General features: G+C 46.4%; 1 protein-coding gene and 1 long non-coding RNA gene across 9 annotated transcripts in view; one reads left to right on the plus strand and one right to left on the minus strand.

Moving 5' to 3' along the window:
- Nucleotides 1-14,576, minus strand: part of Arpp21 (cAMP regulated phosphoprotein 21) — a 159,812-nt gene that overhangs the window by 48,209 nt on the left and 97,027 nt on the right. For 7 of the 8 annotated variants that reach the window (XM_050139640.1, XM_050139638.1, XM_050139637.1 and 4 more), the window contains 4 exons: nt 10,432-10,613; nt 9,512-9,616; nt 7,885-8,145; nt 4,005-4,131 (listed from right to left, as the gene is read on the minus strand). In XM_050139640.1, coding sequence (XP_049995597.1) covers nt 4,005-4,131; nt 7,885-8,145; nt 9,512-9,616; nt 10,432-10,613 — 675 coding nt within the window. Of the gene's footprint in view, nt 1-4,004; nt 4,132-7,884; nt 8,146-9,511; nt 9,617-10,431; nt 10,614-14,576 lie in introns of those variants that run through there. The other variant, XR_007591226.1, reaches the window with a different exon arrangement.
- Nucleotides 4,580-9,197, plus strand: LOC126500032 (uncharacterized). Its single transcript, XR_007591228.1, has 3 exons — nt 4,580-4,605; nt 5,318-5,404; nt 8,417-9,197. It is a non-coding gene; the product is annotated as an uncharacterized lncRNA (long non-coding RNA).

Here is a 14,576-nt window from a genome sequence, read left to right on the forward strand (position 1 = left end):
GCTGAGAAATGCTGGTCTGTTGTCATGACATGGCCGATGAACACGTCAGCTCACAGCAGCCATGGCTGTCTGGCAGCACGGATGGGGCCCACATACAGTGATGGAGCTATGAGCAGTTCACAGCGGAAAGAGGCAAGTTCTCTCTTCTTTGGCGATGTAGCTGTGGGTATGTTGTTTCCCTCCCCCAGAGAAAGAATCTTGTCCCCAGTGTGACTAATATCAGCGCACTCAGGGTCCTGCTCAGCCAGTTGTAAGGACTCCAGTTCTTTTTATAAGAATTCGCTATCTGTGTTGGGGTGATAACTTAGGGAGGGAAACACCTGCTGGGCAGCCTGGGAGCCAGAGTTCTGTTCCCCAGCTCCCCAGTAAATGCCAGACAGGCATGGTGGCCTGCCTGCAATTTCAGCATTTGAAGGTGGAGTTCAAAGGATGCTGACTGGGAAGAGTAGCCAGCCATGTCTAAGAATAAGGCAGAAGAGTGATGAAGTAGTCCCAGCACCAGACTGGAGTCACTGCTTGCCACGCCCACCTAGACACTAGTTTGTCTATATAAATCATAGTGCATAGACAAACGCATGCATATATAACACATACACGTACATATATGCATAATGGGAAAAGAATGATAAAATAAATTAGCATGTGGAGTTTTTAAGGACTAGGAAAGACATAGCAACTGTCAGGGGATCAACTCTGCCAAAAATGTAGGAGAGAGAGAGAGAGAGAGAGAGAGAGAGAGAGAGAGAGAGAGAGAGAGAGATGCTTTTTATTACTATTAAATATGAGTGACAGGGAGTATCCGGAAGCAGAATAGGGAGACAGCTCCCTGGCTTTAATGGACTAAAGTGTTCCATTATGTGACAGTCCAGAGACAGGAGGAAGAGTGGGACAGAGCATGTCTGTAGACACTGGGTCAGAGTTGAGTTGTCCTTAAAGACGGTGGGGGTGGAGTGGGGGATGAAGGTGGAATGGAGTAGGGGATGAGGGTGGGGTGGCATTGCACAGCTCCTCTGGAAAACACGGCTGTCACAAATCATCTAAAGCAGTGGTTCTCAACCTTCCTGATGCTGGGACCCTTTAATACAGTTCCTCATGTTGTGGTGGCCCCCAACCATAAAACTATAAATTGTTCCATTGCTACTTTGTGGCTGTAATTTTGCTACTGTTAGGAACTGTAATATAAATATCTGATAAGCAAGGTATCTGATATGTGATCCCCGAGAAAGGGTCATTCAAACCCCCCAAAAGTGGCTGAGACCCACAGGTTGAGAACTGCTAGTCTAAATGTACTCAGTCTAAATAAGAGAATTGTTCCCACAAATAAGCCAGTCACGGCACGTGCAAACTCTGCTGGCTTCACTAGACTCAGCAAAGGTCTTCTGACCTATGGAATATAGAACACGCATGCTTAATCACAGAACAGCTGTGGGAGGCTAGCCACTTGGATTTTATCAGCACAGGAGTCTCTGTGAGTCTAAGATAACATCTGCCACCAATCCACAGTAAAATCAACCTTGTAGAAAGTTCTGCTGGGGTGGTAGACCAGGTGTCAGGGGCAGCCATCAAACCTAGGGGCGCAAAGGTCTTGGTCTGCATCTATGTGCTGGTGGTGGCGCATCTGGGGACCATGTCATTCGTGAATCCTTTCCCTTTCCTTTCCTCTCCCTCTCAGACCACAATTCCTGTCACCCAGGCCCTGGAATCTGCCTGTCAGCACTCTGAACATGAACCATCCTTAGGATTTGCTCTTCATTATACTGGGTCACCGGTCACCATCTCTCTTTAGAGATGGCGAATCTATGGTGCTATATGAAACCTGGGACGAGTCAGACACCAGGTTACCAAGTCACGTGATTGAGACCATCTACTTGTATCCTCCAGGGGAACAGGAGGGAATTTCCACGTCTTTCAATATTGCCACGATGCCTTATAAAGAAATGAAAATGATGCAGCTACTTCCTCATATGCTGTTAGTCATCAGAACAGACAATGGAGAGGAGACACAGCCAAGGGGTGACCAGTGACTGTGATAAACCTAATTCTGGGGCCCAGTTAACACAGCACCTGACTCCCTGAGACCTGGACACAGACCCAAGCCCTGTATTTAGGAGACTGCAACACAGTTGTGGCCACATTCCATCCTTCCATGACACCCTATCATGGGACTAATATAATTCTTTAGAATTCTGAAAGTCACACACCGACACTCTGTGAGAGAAACATGAGATCAGTAGAATTAATGACCTGCATTGTGCCGTCTCCAAATACAACCCTGACCCAAACAGAGGCAAACTTTTCTCTGGTACCGTGGGAACTGAGGTCTGGAAGATTACATGATAACTGTGTGTGAATATGTGTTTTCACGCGAAGGCAAGGGTGGTGTGGAGGGCAATGCCCGTGTGGAGGCAAGAAAACATCTCACTCCTCAGTGCCATACACCTTGGCGCTTGAGACAGGGCCTCTCGCTGGCTCTGTGTTTGTTAAGTAGACTACCCTGGCTGGCCCCTTAGCCTCCAGGGTCCCCTTGTCTCTGCCTCTCCTGGGCTGGGATTACAAACTCAAGCCATCACACTCCTTTTGAAACTTCTGACCTGGGTTCTGGGACTCAAATTCGGGTCTTTATGCTCACGTGGCAAGCATTTTAACATCTGCACTTTCTCACAGCCCTAAAAATCATAATTATAGTTATAAACATTCACAGATAAAGATGGGAGAGTTTGGTATGCAAATGTGCTATCCTGCAGGCTTGAGCAGGACAGACAACACAGTCCCTAGAGGATGCTGGAGATTTCCTGGCAATTGCAAAATGCATGGTCCAAGGGTATCCTTTAAAAACAACTTCAAACCCTTTGCTTTTTCACTTCTTTAGAAGTACAAAGGCTGCTCAGGGGTCCCAAAGGAATATAGCATTTAAACAAAACCTGGCGGTTGTAGGTTGCTCTAATTTCTCCTCAAAGACTTTAACTAGGTCATAATTTGAACTTTAAGAACATGTAACCATCCAAGGTGTAAAAGCACTGAATTCTGTCTCCGATCTGGATCTGGATCTGGCAAAGCTGTAGCAACATCGGCCTTGGGGATCTTGGGATGTTTGTGCTTGTGACTGATCCTTGGCAAGGATTGTGAGTTTTTTTTTCTTTTTTTTCTAGTTTATAAAAAACGGCACATATCTTATCCATGTCACCCACATGTTATCGGTATGTATTATCTGTTTATCTACCCATTTACCCAGCGCAGATATCAGATCTCAGAGCAGGGATTCAGGAAGAGCCGCAGCAGGAGCCCTGCTCTTCAGCATGACCTACTTACAGAGGCAGTGTCTCCCGCCAGGCATCTTCAGCATGACAATTAGCAGTTCCCCCCTGCAGGGCGGTCCGCAGGAAGACCCAGAATTCTGCCTCGCGGCAATCCCCTCAGCCCTGCTGGGCGGGTGCCTGTGCTGGCTCTCTTTGGCACGGGACACAGCAGGGAAAGAGACCGGTTCACTGTGAGACCTACTACTCACTCTCTTACAGTGCATCGGCCCCCCTTCCTGCTGCACAGAGTCTGCCGCGCTCTGGGTGGAAGGGGTGTGGTCATCATCAGTGCACGCTGCATAGTCAGGAGCCTTCTTCTAAAGGCCGTGCGGAGGCTTAGGCCGGTGTCAAAACACCCTCATTTGACTCCTTGAGAACTCGTGGGAAATGCTCTCTTTGAAAAAGCAAGACCGTACAGGCTGGAAAGATAGGACATGCTGGTCTCCTATCTTTCAAATAAACCCAGAGGCTGTAAAAATAGCTTGTGGGGAACAACTGCACATGCATAGGCCCGGTACACACCTCGTCTCCTCCCCTTACCTGTAAATTTCCCACACAGTTTATCAAATGCCTTGTTAGCTTCCCTGGATAGGGAAAATGTGAGACTTAAATTGTCTCTTTTGGGTACTCATCCGCTGAGTACATGTATGAGATTCACCATCAGAACGAACCAAGCCGGAGCACAGAAAGAAAACTGGCTTCACATACCTGCTTGCTGTGCTGTCTGGGGTATTTGTTGACTCCGCTGAGCACTGTACTGGACTGAGGCCAGGGGCCGGTACTGCTGTGTGGTTGAGGTAGGGTACTGACCAGATGGATAGTAATATACGGGCATCTGTGGGACATGGCAAGAGAGAAGCAGAGATGAGAACTGTGTGTCATCTAACTGTGGCAGATGGTAAAGGTGGACCACCGTCCTCCTCTTTCGCCCCTGTTTCAATGTGCAGGCTCTTTCTCCCGTGATGGGAGCTATCTCCTGTTCATGCTCTGGGTGCTGAGGAACTTGCATGACCTGCTTTGATCTTTGCAAAGAGGCAGAAGTGAAGTCTGGGCTTCCTAAGCCAGCACTTGAAGGAGCCTTGCCATCCCGCTGCCGGAGGAAGGATATAGTCACCAGGGAAACACATATCTACCGTGCAGCAGAAAGAAGCCAGAGACTCCCGATGACTGGCAACCCTCAGTCTTTATGGAAAAGAAATAAGCTTCTTAGGAGGAGTCCTGGCCACTTGATGACTGTGTCATGAGCCACCTGATGTCTAGTAAAGGCTTCAAAGAGTCATTGACACAGAGCCTATATAAAAATATGCAGGTATGTAAAACAAATGGAACCTGCGGCAAGATATTGTATGTATTTTCTGTAAACTTATTTTTCGTAGTGGGGGTTGAACTTGGGGTTTCATGCATACCAAGCCCTAGCAATCACCTAGCTATATCCCAGGCATCTTGTGAGTACATATGTATACACACATGTTCACATGTGTGAGCATGGGTATGGAGACCTTGAATTCATAACTTTTAATGCCTCATTTTCCTAGATGCTGGATTATAGGTCTGTAACCCTAGGCCTGCTTCTCTTCTGTATACCATTTAATGACTGACACAGTGAAAACATCCTAAATCTTCTCATTGAGACCAAGTGTTTCCTGATACAGAAGACGTCTTTGCCTACCTATTAATGCCAACGTAATGCTGCTTTCTTACTGATTTCAGCTATGTCCTTCTATTCCCAGGTCTCTGGCTTTTCTCTTATCATCTTTCTTAAAGTGGCTGACCATTTCATACCTAAGAGTTTACAAGCTGTGTATGGAGAATAAGATTATGAGCCAATTTTTTCATAGTTCTGACATTTATGGCTATTTTACTTTCTGATTTATGTCAATACTACAGCAGTTTTCCATCTTTCTACTAGAGTGTATCATATGGTCCCTACCTTTACCCCAAGGTAGAAGAAAAGAAAACATGGTACGGCTGTGGTTCTGCAATGTCATGGAATCAACATGAATTTTATTCTCACTTTGTAGTATTATAGATGACCAAGGAACAGGGGCTGGAAGAACATAAAACTATTCTGCCACAGTGATGGACCTGCAATTGGCAAGTTACTCATGGTATGCATTGTTCATGGTGATTTAACCTTATTATCTCTCTCCCTCTCTTCCTTCCTTCCTTCCTTCCTTCCTTCCTTCCTTCCTTCCTTCCTCCCTCCCTCCACTCTGTGTGGGGGTGTGGTAGTAGAAGGTGTGTATGTGTGTGCGCGCGCACGCATGTGCATGGGAGTACCTATGTGTATGTGAAGACCAGGGCGTGACGTTGGGTGTCTTCTTCATCAACTCTTCCTTTTAAAAATTATTTATTTTACTCTTTGTGTACGAGTGTTTTGCCTGCATGTGTATATGTTCACTATGTTCGTGTGTGTTATCTGTGGACATCAGAAGAGGAGCTGGGATTATGAATAGGTGTGGAACGCCGTGTAGTTGCTGGTAACTGAACCTGGGTCCGCTGCAGAACCAACAGCGGTTACTGGTTATTGCCCTTAGCCATTGAGCCATTTTACTTAACTTTGTTTACAAAAGGAAAGTCCCTCCACTTTGCTTCTGACATAGGGTTGCTCACTAAACCTGGAGGTCGACCACTTATTTAAACTGGGTGGCCAATAAAGTCTAGGGATATGCTTGTTTCTGCCATTGGCCCTCCCCCAGTTCTGGTATTTAGATGTGCTTAGCCACATCTGTCTTTTACAGGTGTTGGTAATCCCAGGCCAGGTTTTCATGCTCTCACGGCAATCATCCAAGGAGAAGGAAAGTGAGCTGAGCCCAGAGAAATACTTTGAAAGACCAGCATGAAAACTTTGATGGGAGGAAAGAATAAAGATGACCTAAAGGGGTGTAAACGCACATTTTGAACTGACCACATTAAGGGTAGAGAGTCCAATAGGATTAAGATAGGAAAGAAATAAGTCATGGGATGAAATAACCAGGAGCAACAGGTTCTTCTTCTATGTCTTGTCTCCAAGTCAGGTGGCTTTTAGCCTCAGTCATGAGTCCTGATGATTCCTCTTGGTGGCATTAAGAAAGCATACACAAGCCGGAGGAGACAAGCATTCAAAGGTAGTCCTCTGAAGAAACTGAACATATTTCCATAGACATACATCTACAGATTGACTCTTCCCAATGCTGCATAGTTGGCTAGCTAGACTTAAAATGTACATCAGATGTCACTATGGGTTTTGACCTACATCTGTTTCTATGGGTCTGTTTGTTCCCAATAATAAAACTTGAAATAATTAATTTATTAGTAAAATAATTAATACATTAATGGGATAATTTCTCCTATTACTTAAATTATTTTAAAGATCACTTTAAATCCCACCAGGGACGAAATATTATTGAGATGGTGACTGGAGATGCACTATTAATTAATCACTCAAAATGAACAACTGAAAAAAAATCATTTTCTGGTGTAGGGTTTTGTGTGGTTTGAAGAGACAATAATTTATTCACGACGCGAAGGCAGCGGAACAGCGGCGCCATGGTGACATGCACTTTAAGCTGCACCTCCCAGACTATACTTCATAATTAGGATGGGAACTGGTTGGGAAAATGCATGCCTCGAAAATGGACCAGAAAATGCTGCTGTGCATTTTCCATCTTGACAGTAATCACTTCCAATATTCTGCAAGGGATACCCAGGAGAGCCCCAGAGATGTTTGGGGCTGAACAAGGAACACATAATCAGTCTTAGAGAAGACAGTAAAAACCGGTGATCTGTGGTGCCTTCCATGCTCCAGTCAATTAAATATGATTAATGGCTACCTGTGCAATCGGGGTGGGCTCCTCCTCCCCTGGGGCAGAGGACAGAACTGCGGGCATTGGTTTTCCCCTGTTCTTTGTTTTCACACAGACAGGCCTGTCTGTAGCTTAGATCCAGAAGGAAGGTGGTTTGAAGTGATAAGAAGGGAAAACAAATGTCTTGAGCAGCAAGGGAGAGAATTTCAGGTTTCCTGGTTCGGGACATCCCCTTCCCAGCTTCCCCAATGGAAACCTCACATATAATCCGACGTTGTGCGTGTGTGTGTGTGTGTACATGTGTACATGCAGAGGCCAGAAGCCAACTTTACATGCCATTTCCCAGGTTTTGAGATAGGGCTGCTAACTGGTCTGGGACTGGCTGATTTGGCTAGACTGGCTAGCCATCAGGCCCCAGGGATACACCTGTTTCTGTCTATGCAGGCCTGGGATTGCAGTGTGCCTCACCACACCCATCTTTTGAATGTGCGTTCTGGGGATTGAACTCAGGTCTTCACCTGTGTACATAAAGCGCTCTTCCGAGTGAGCCACCTCCCTACCCGAGTCAATCCTTCCCATGGCCTATGCCAGCAGCACGTGGAAAATGGGTCATCTCCCAGTTAGAACCTTGGTGAGGTTCATTTGACTCACTTTCTGGGTCCCAGGACTGCATGTCTGGGGAAGCAGACAAAACATATCGGTGCCGGTGACTATTAGCATGAACAAGATGGCAGAACAAGTGACAGACATCAAAGGGCCACAAATCATCAGTGGCGAAAAAGGGAAGGGAAGCCCACACCTACCTGCGCAGGTGCAGGCTGCTGTACAAATCCCTGGGGAGAGGGCGGGGCCTGCAGGACCTGCTGGGAGATGGGCGGACCAGAGTCCGAGAAGCCCCCTGTGGAGAGCTGCTGGCCTGCAGAAGTGATGACGTAGCTTGGTGGCTGCGCTGGTTGTGGCATGAGGGAGGCCTGGTAGACTGGGCCCGAGGGAGGTTCTGGGGTGTCTCCGGAGGACTGCCTGCTCATGCTCAGCTGGCTGAACTGCGCGGCCACCTCTTCTCTCTGTGACAGGGAGAGAAGTGAAGAGCTTGTGAGGGAAGGTGAACCTGGTCATGAGTAAGGCAAACTGAGGCAGACACACTCACACTTGAGAGCAGAGCAAGAAGGAGGAAGCATATACTGAAAAAAAAAATGAGATAAAAAAATTCTTCGGTCAGACATAACAAGAACACGAGAAAACAAGCTTTGCTCAGCTGGAGAGTCAGGAGGTGGGAAGCAATTTGACCCAAATCTTGTTCCCTCAATAGAAGGAAATTATTTCTTTATCGTTTAGGGGTCGTGCTCCAGAGAGGAGGCTCTGCAGCAAGGGGCAGAGGTTGGCTGTCAGCTTGTCTCCAGTGGCAAGTCTGGATCTGCCTGCTTGAGAGAAGACAAGCCCTTCTGCCGGAACGGGGATGGCATCCACATACCCATCTCACAGAAGGTTGGTTCCCTGGATCTAACCTGGTGCTTACGGACTGTGTGCTGCTTCCACAAGGACCCACTCCTAGTCAGGGAAATGTATAAGGAAATAGGGAGCTGGATTCCCAGGGGAACAACAGCAGGAGCTTACAGTACTCAGTGCCCTGACTCAGAGTTTTAGATAGTTCTGACAACTTTACAGCAAGATTATATCACTCGTTTGTTCATGACATCAGACTCTAATGACAATGGGTGTGCCTAGCCAATCAACTTTGTGTGTGTGTCCATGTTCATGTGTGTCTATATGGGCATGGGTACACATGGGTACATATGCATGAGAAGTCAGAGGTCAATATTGGGTGTCTTTGTCTGACATTTCTCCAGCTTATGATTTGAGACAGGGTCTGTCATTGAACCTGGAGCTCACCAGTTTGGCTAGCATGGCTGGCTAGGAAGCCCAGAGTGTCCTCCTACTTCTGTTTCCACTGCACTGAGTCTACAGTACTCACTACATGCTCACCTTGTAGTGTGGGTCCTGAGTATCTGAACTCAGTTCCTAAAGCTGAGCAAGCATTTTGCTGACCGAGTCATTTCCCCAGGCATCTACTCAGTCAACCTTAAAAGGGGTACCTGAATGCAGAAGCATCTGATTTAGGGAAAACACACGAAAAAAGAAAAAAAAAAAAAGAAAGTTTCTTGGAGGGATGGATCTATCTATCAGTCAGGCACAGGCATCTTCACATATACAACAACTTCATAGTCACCACAGGCCATGCATGGAGCATCATCTGTAGCTGAGCAGGAACATTGTAGAGCTCATGAAAATGCCGTGTGTGAGCATGTGTGTGGTGCGTGCACATACGTGCATGTGTGAGTATGTGTCGTGTGTGTATGTGTGTGTGGCGTGTGCACGTTCGTGCATGTGTGAGTGTGTGTGCATGCGTGTGCTATGCGTATGATACTTTACCAGGGGGAAGTGTTGTGTTGGCGACACAGGCAGGAGATGCTGGGTGGGAAAAGAGACCGCTGGATACTGCACGGACTGGGAAGACGGCTGCAGGCCCTGGACAGACTGGAAGGAAGGAAACACTGATCAGGGAACAGGAGAGTGTCGGAGGCGGGGAGGGGGGGCTGCAATTCCATCCCTTGGGAAGTATATTGCTGTCCTTAGCAGTTTCCCTAAGATCACTCAGTGCAGAGAGGAGAACCGACCACACAGGCAAGCCTAAGGCTGTGTGTGCCAGAGCCAGATGGCCTTGGTGTAGAGGAAGTTCAAGAAAACATGCTTTTACAAAGTCAGCGATGGGCTCTAGATGTTGGTTAGAGGTTCTGGACCTACAGATACTGCTCAAGAACTTAGAAGTAGGAAGATAAAAAGGAGGCTCGCCCAGGGAGCATGCTTGGCACACCGAGTTCCATTGTGCCTTCCTAGGGAAGGTGGTGTCTGGGCACACTTCTCAGGAGCCCAGGGATGAGCAATCAGGTACCTTGAGACTTGCTGATTTTTGCTCTTCCCACTGAGGAAAAGCTCGAGACTGCTTCTACAGACGTGAGCATTTAATCTGGTGGGTGGGGATGAATTAACTCAAAGCCCCAGAAGAGATTATAAATTGTACCTGTTGCTTCACATTAAACAGCACTTAGACCTAAAAAACTGCATTTGTTTTTCCTTGTACCTACTCTCACTCAGCAGACACTTACTTGCACTGGGTATGAGCTCATAATACTGTGTCAAGCAATGATTATACTCAGAAAGATTTTCCCTAAAAACCCGATGGGTAGGGAGACTACACAAGACATCGTGTCTCCTAGATGATTTGCTGACTGAAGCCTGTGCAGCCCTCACCTTCCAGCCCTTCTGCTCCCTCCTTCCGGCCAGCTCCTCACCTGAGAGACCAATGATCCTGCCATCTGGGGCTGCGATGGTTGGACCTGCTGCTGGGGCTGAGGGGATGGCTGCTGCTGAGGGGGCTGCTGGGGCTGCCCCCCAACAGTGCCACGCAGTGTCTGCTGACTTCCAGGAGGATTGTATATTGCAGGAGTTCCATCCGGGTTCACAAAGGGCTGACCTGAAATGAAGCCATACAGAGCCTGGCTCAGATGAGTGTCTCTCACCGTTTGCCTTACAGGAAAAAAGCTCCCTCATAGATCTCTGAAAATACCCTCAAGTAAAAGCTCAAACAATGGGAATTCAATACCCGGACCCTGCTCCAAGGACAATGGGTTACTTCTTGTGGCCCAAACTAGTTTAAACTGGATGCCCAGGTGAACATGTGGTAATTTAAGAAGCATCAAATAAATCCACCTCATTCGAGGAGATTTGCCAAAGTAAGGGCAACTGTGGACAGTGGAGCCCAGTAGAGAGGGCTGTGCAGGGGCAATCTTCATGCAGCCCTATGTTTTGTCCCCTGCATCTCATAGTCATCAGCAAGATAACATACTCTGAGCCATAACAGCTACTTTCCATTTACACCACTCCGACCACCTCCAGTCACAAACCATCTGCCAAAGCAATTCTGCTTTTACTCGTTCTATTCAGTCTACAGCAACCAAGAATTTATTATTATTATTGTTATTATTACTATTATTAGATTTCTGAGACAGGGTTTCTTTGTAGCACTGGAGCCTGTCCTGGAACTTGCTCTATAGACCAGGCTGGCCTAGAACTCACAGAAATCTACCTGCCTCTGTGTCCTGAGTCCTGGGATTAAAGGTGTACACCACCATTGCTTGGCTTCAAATAAAAAATATTATGGTCCCACAAATGCATACTCTAAACAAGGGAATGGAGTGAATCCACCTCGCACTTCTGCAAGCATACAACTTGAGGTTCTTTATCCATTGCCATTGACTTACTTAGTAAGTGAACAAGTTTCCTTATCTCATGGCATTTTCTTTTACACGCTTAGTTTTTATAGTAAGGAGGAGGTCACTCATTGGATCCCAACCACTTAGCCCCGAAATAATCACACAGAAACTGCATTAATTAAATCATTGCTTGGCCTATTAGCTTTAGCTTCTTATGGTTAGCTATTACATATTAATTTAACCCATTTCTATTAATCTCTGTATCACCATGAAGTCGTAGCCTACCAGCAAAGTTTCAGCATGTCTGTCTCTGGTGGAAGCTCCATGGCGTCTCTCTAACTCCTCCTTCTTTCCCCCCAGCATTCAGTTTAGTTTTCCCCACCTAGCTCTGTTTCCCTATAGCTATGCTATAGGCCCAAAGTAGTTCCTTTATTAACCAATAATATTCACAGCATGCAGAGGGGAATCCCACATCAAGTTTTGACTGATTTCCCCATCTCTCTTATCTCCATCCCTACTGTACACTTCTAATCCCCCTCATCCCCCTTCTAGCTACAAAGTACATGTATTCTATTACACCTCCCTCTCTTCAGGTCTCATTTCCCACATCTCATGGGCCCTTTTCAGTTTGAGTGTTCTAGTTTTCCGTAATCCCAGTGCTGAGAAGGTGGAGACAAGAGGATTCCTGGAGCTCCCTGGGCAGTAGACCAACCAGGTGAACCTCAGGCAATGAATGACTGTTTCAAAATCAAAATGAATAGCCACTGTGAAAACACACCTGCAGTTTTCCTATGGTCTCATAGGAAACACACACACACACACACACAAACACACATTCATCCACATACATGGGCCTACACCTGCACAAACATGTGTACCTGTATAAACACTCACCCACAAATACACATACGTGAACACTCACTAGCTCTCTTGCACACACGTGAATGAATCCCTGATTTTAATTATGACCTAGCTTTTAGCCACCATGTCTGAGGCATAATGAAAGTCTACCTATAATTCTGGTTAGAATAGAACCCCGAATGCTCAGATGTACTTTGTGATAAACTACAATCTCAGCTTGAAATGTGATTAGCACACTGTGTGCAAAGAAAGAGATGACTCAAAAGAACTGCCTACAGGAGTCCTAAAGATCCCCTAGACAGAGATGGGTGGGTCTGGAAGGGGCAGGGGGGGAAAACGCCAGTTGGATGCTCACCAGAGAAAGGTATAGCGCCCAGGAAAGTCACCGCGGTTGCCAGAGAAGAGAACAAAAGCAACTTCCCAAGACACCTGGGCCCGGCAGCTGTTGGTTTTAAGTCAGGCCACCAGAACTCCTCTGTGTCCGATGAATCCAGCCAATCCAGACACAAAATCACACTGATACAAGCAATTAGTTTGAGTGACAGCTGAGGCGATTGAAGGGAAAGAAAAACCCGGCTAGACCTGAGCTTCTTCCATCTGATCGAAGCGACTGTGGCAGAAGCTTCAGGAGCAGGCTCAGTGGGCCACAGCATGAACATCGGGCAAGGGCGGGTTGGGGGGTGGGATGCTTGATGTCAGAGTGAAGCCCGAGTGCCCTTAGTTTAAAGCAGGGGAAGAAACAGGGACTGGATAAAAAATACACATTCCTTTCAAACATGTAATATTAGCTGAATGAGTTTTCCACAGTCCGCATCAATTTATCTGCTCTTATTTCAATAATAGGTGATAGTGGGTAATTACAGAAGGCAGAACACTTTGTTATTATTGCAGGACAGCAAAAAAAAAAAATAAAAAAAAGACTTAAAATAACCGACTGTAGGGCCAAGAGATGGCTCAGCAGGTAAGGATTCTTGCCACCAAGTCTGATGATCTGAGTTCCTTCCCAGCAATCCCTATGGTAGAGGGAGAGAGCTGACTCCACAGCTCTCCCTCTGTCTTCTGCCCTCCATAGGCACAGTGGGGCATGTTTGCATCCCCCAGTGAGTGTTATAAAACAAAACATAACTACAAATTCCCCCTCCCTATAAAGAGTGTCTAAATATCTTAGTAACAAGGAAACAAACACAAGGAAAGTCACATAAGAAATAACACCGTCCCAAGCTCTCGAAACCAAAGCATGCCTGATAGAATGGCAATGGGCTGGCTTTTGCTGGCCTGCTCTGTAGAAGGCCATGTGTGCAAATGTCGACAGATCATGTAGGCAAAAATGAGCTCAGCCCTTGAAGGACATCTTGACAGACAGTGCACCAACATTTCAGGGCCCATTTGAGAACAATGTGGAAACACTTTGGATAAACAGAGTCTGGGAATCCTGATGAAATTCTAGGACTGTAAAAGCCAGGGGGAGCATCTGAAAGATGCATACCTAGAGATTCTCCAGAGCGAGCGCCCCCCAAAATATTGCACCTTTACACAGTCATGGATTTGCACAAGATGAAGACAGCAGCATGACAATACAGCAGACAGGGAATCAGCTAGATCGTGAGTGATGGCTGCCTGTTGGTCTTGCTAGATGGCGGTGAAACTTCTGCTGAAACTACCCAAAGGAGGAGGGAATCCAGGACAGCTGAAGGAAGATCATGGCAAAGACTGCGGTCAAGACAAAATTCAAATCTGTTGGAGAGGGTTCGGTAGGTAAGCGTGTGTGCCAAGCAAGCATGACTGGGACACACATGTTCATGTACCACACACACATGTATCAGCGAGTAAGGCCATAACTTGTAGGAGTCAGTTCTTTCCTAACTCAGATGGTCAGGCTCGGCCGCAGGCACCTTTACCCACTGACCCAATCTTGCAAGCTCAGCCAATTCTAATTTCGTAGATGGAGCACATCCTCAAATACGTGACTTTGGGTAGGAAATGTCTGTGCTATCTAGATAAATACATGCGATACCTGGTGGGTATTATTTCACCAGTAACCATCCAGTACTTATACCTAGAAGTCTGTCACTCTAGGGAATCAAAAATTAATTAATTAATAGTTCAATCTTTTCTTATAAAGTGATTTAAAATGCACTAACAAGGGAACTTGCCCAAGGCCCTGGGAAACAAGGTAATAAGGTACCATTGGTGCTTAACAAGGAAGCATTTGTGTTGTGTGCCTGATATGAAGAGTGATTCCTCACCCATGGTGACAGCGGTAAAGGATGGGCTTGCAGCCAAGAAGATATAAATTACAGTAGAGGTCATTTAAGAATCACATGGTATGTGTAACTCCTGAACTTACACGCACACATACACAC

Source organism: Alexandromys fortis, unplaced genomic scaffold, assembly GCF_014885135.2.
Source record: "Alexandromys fortis isolate MF-2015 unplaced genomic scaffold, M_Fortis_MF-2015_v1.1 scaffold_36, whole genome shotgun sequence".
Classification (NCBI taxonomy): domain Eukaryota; kingdom Metazoa; phylum Chordata; class Mammalia; order Rodentia; family Cricetidae; genus Alexandromys; species Alexandromys fortis.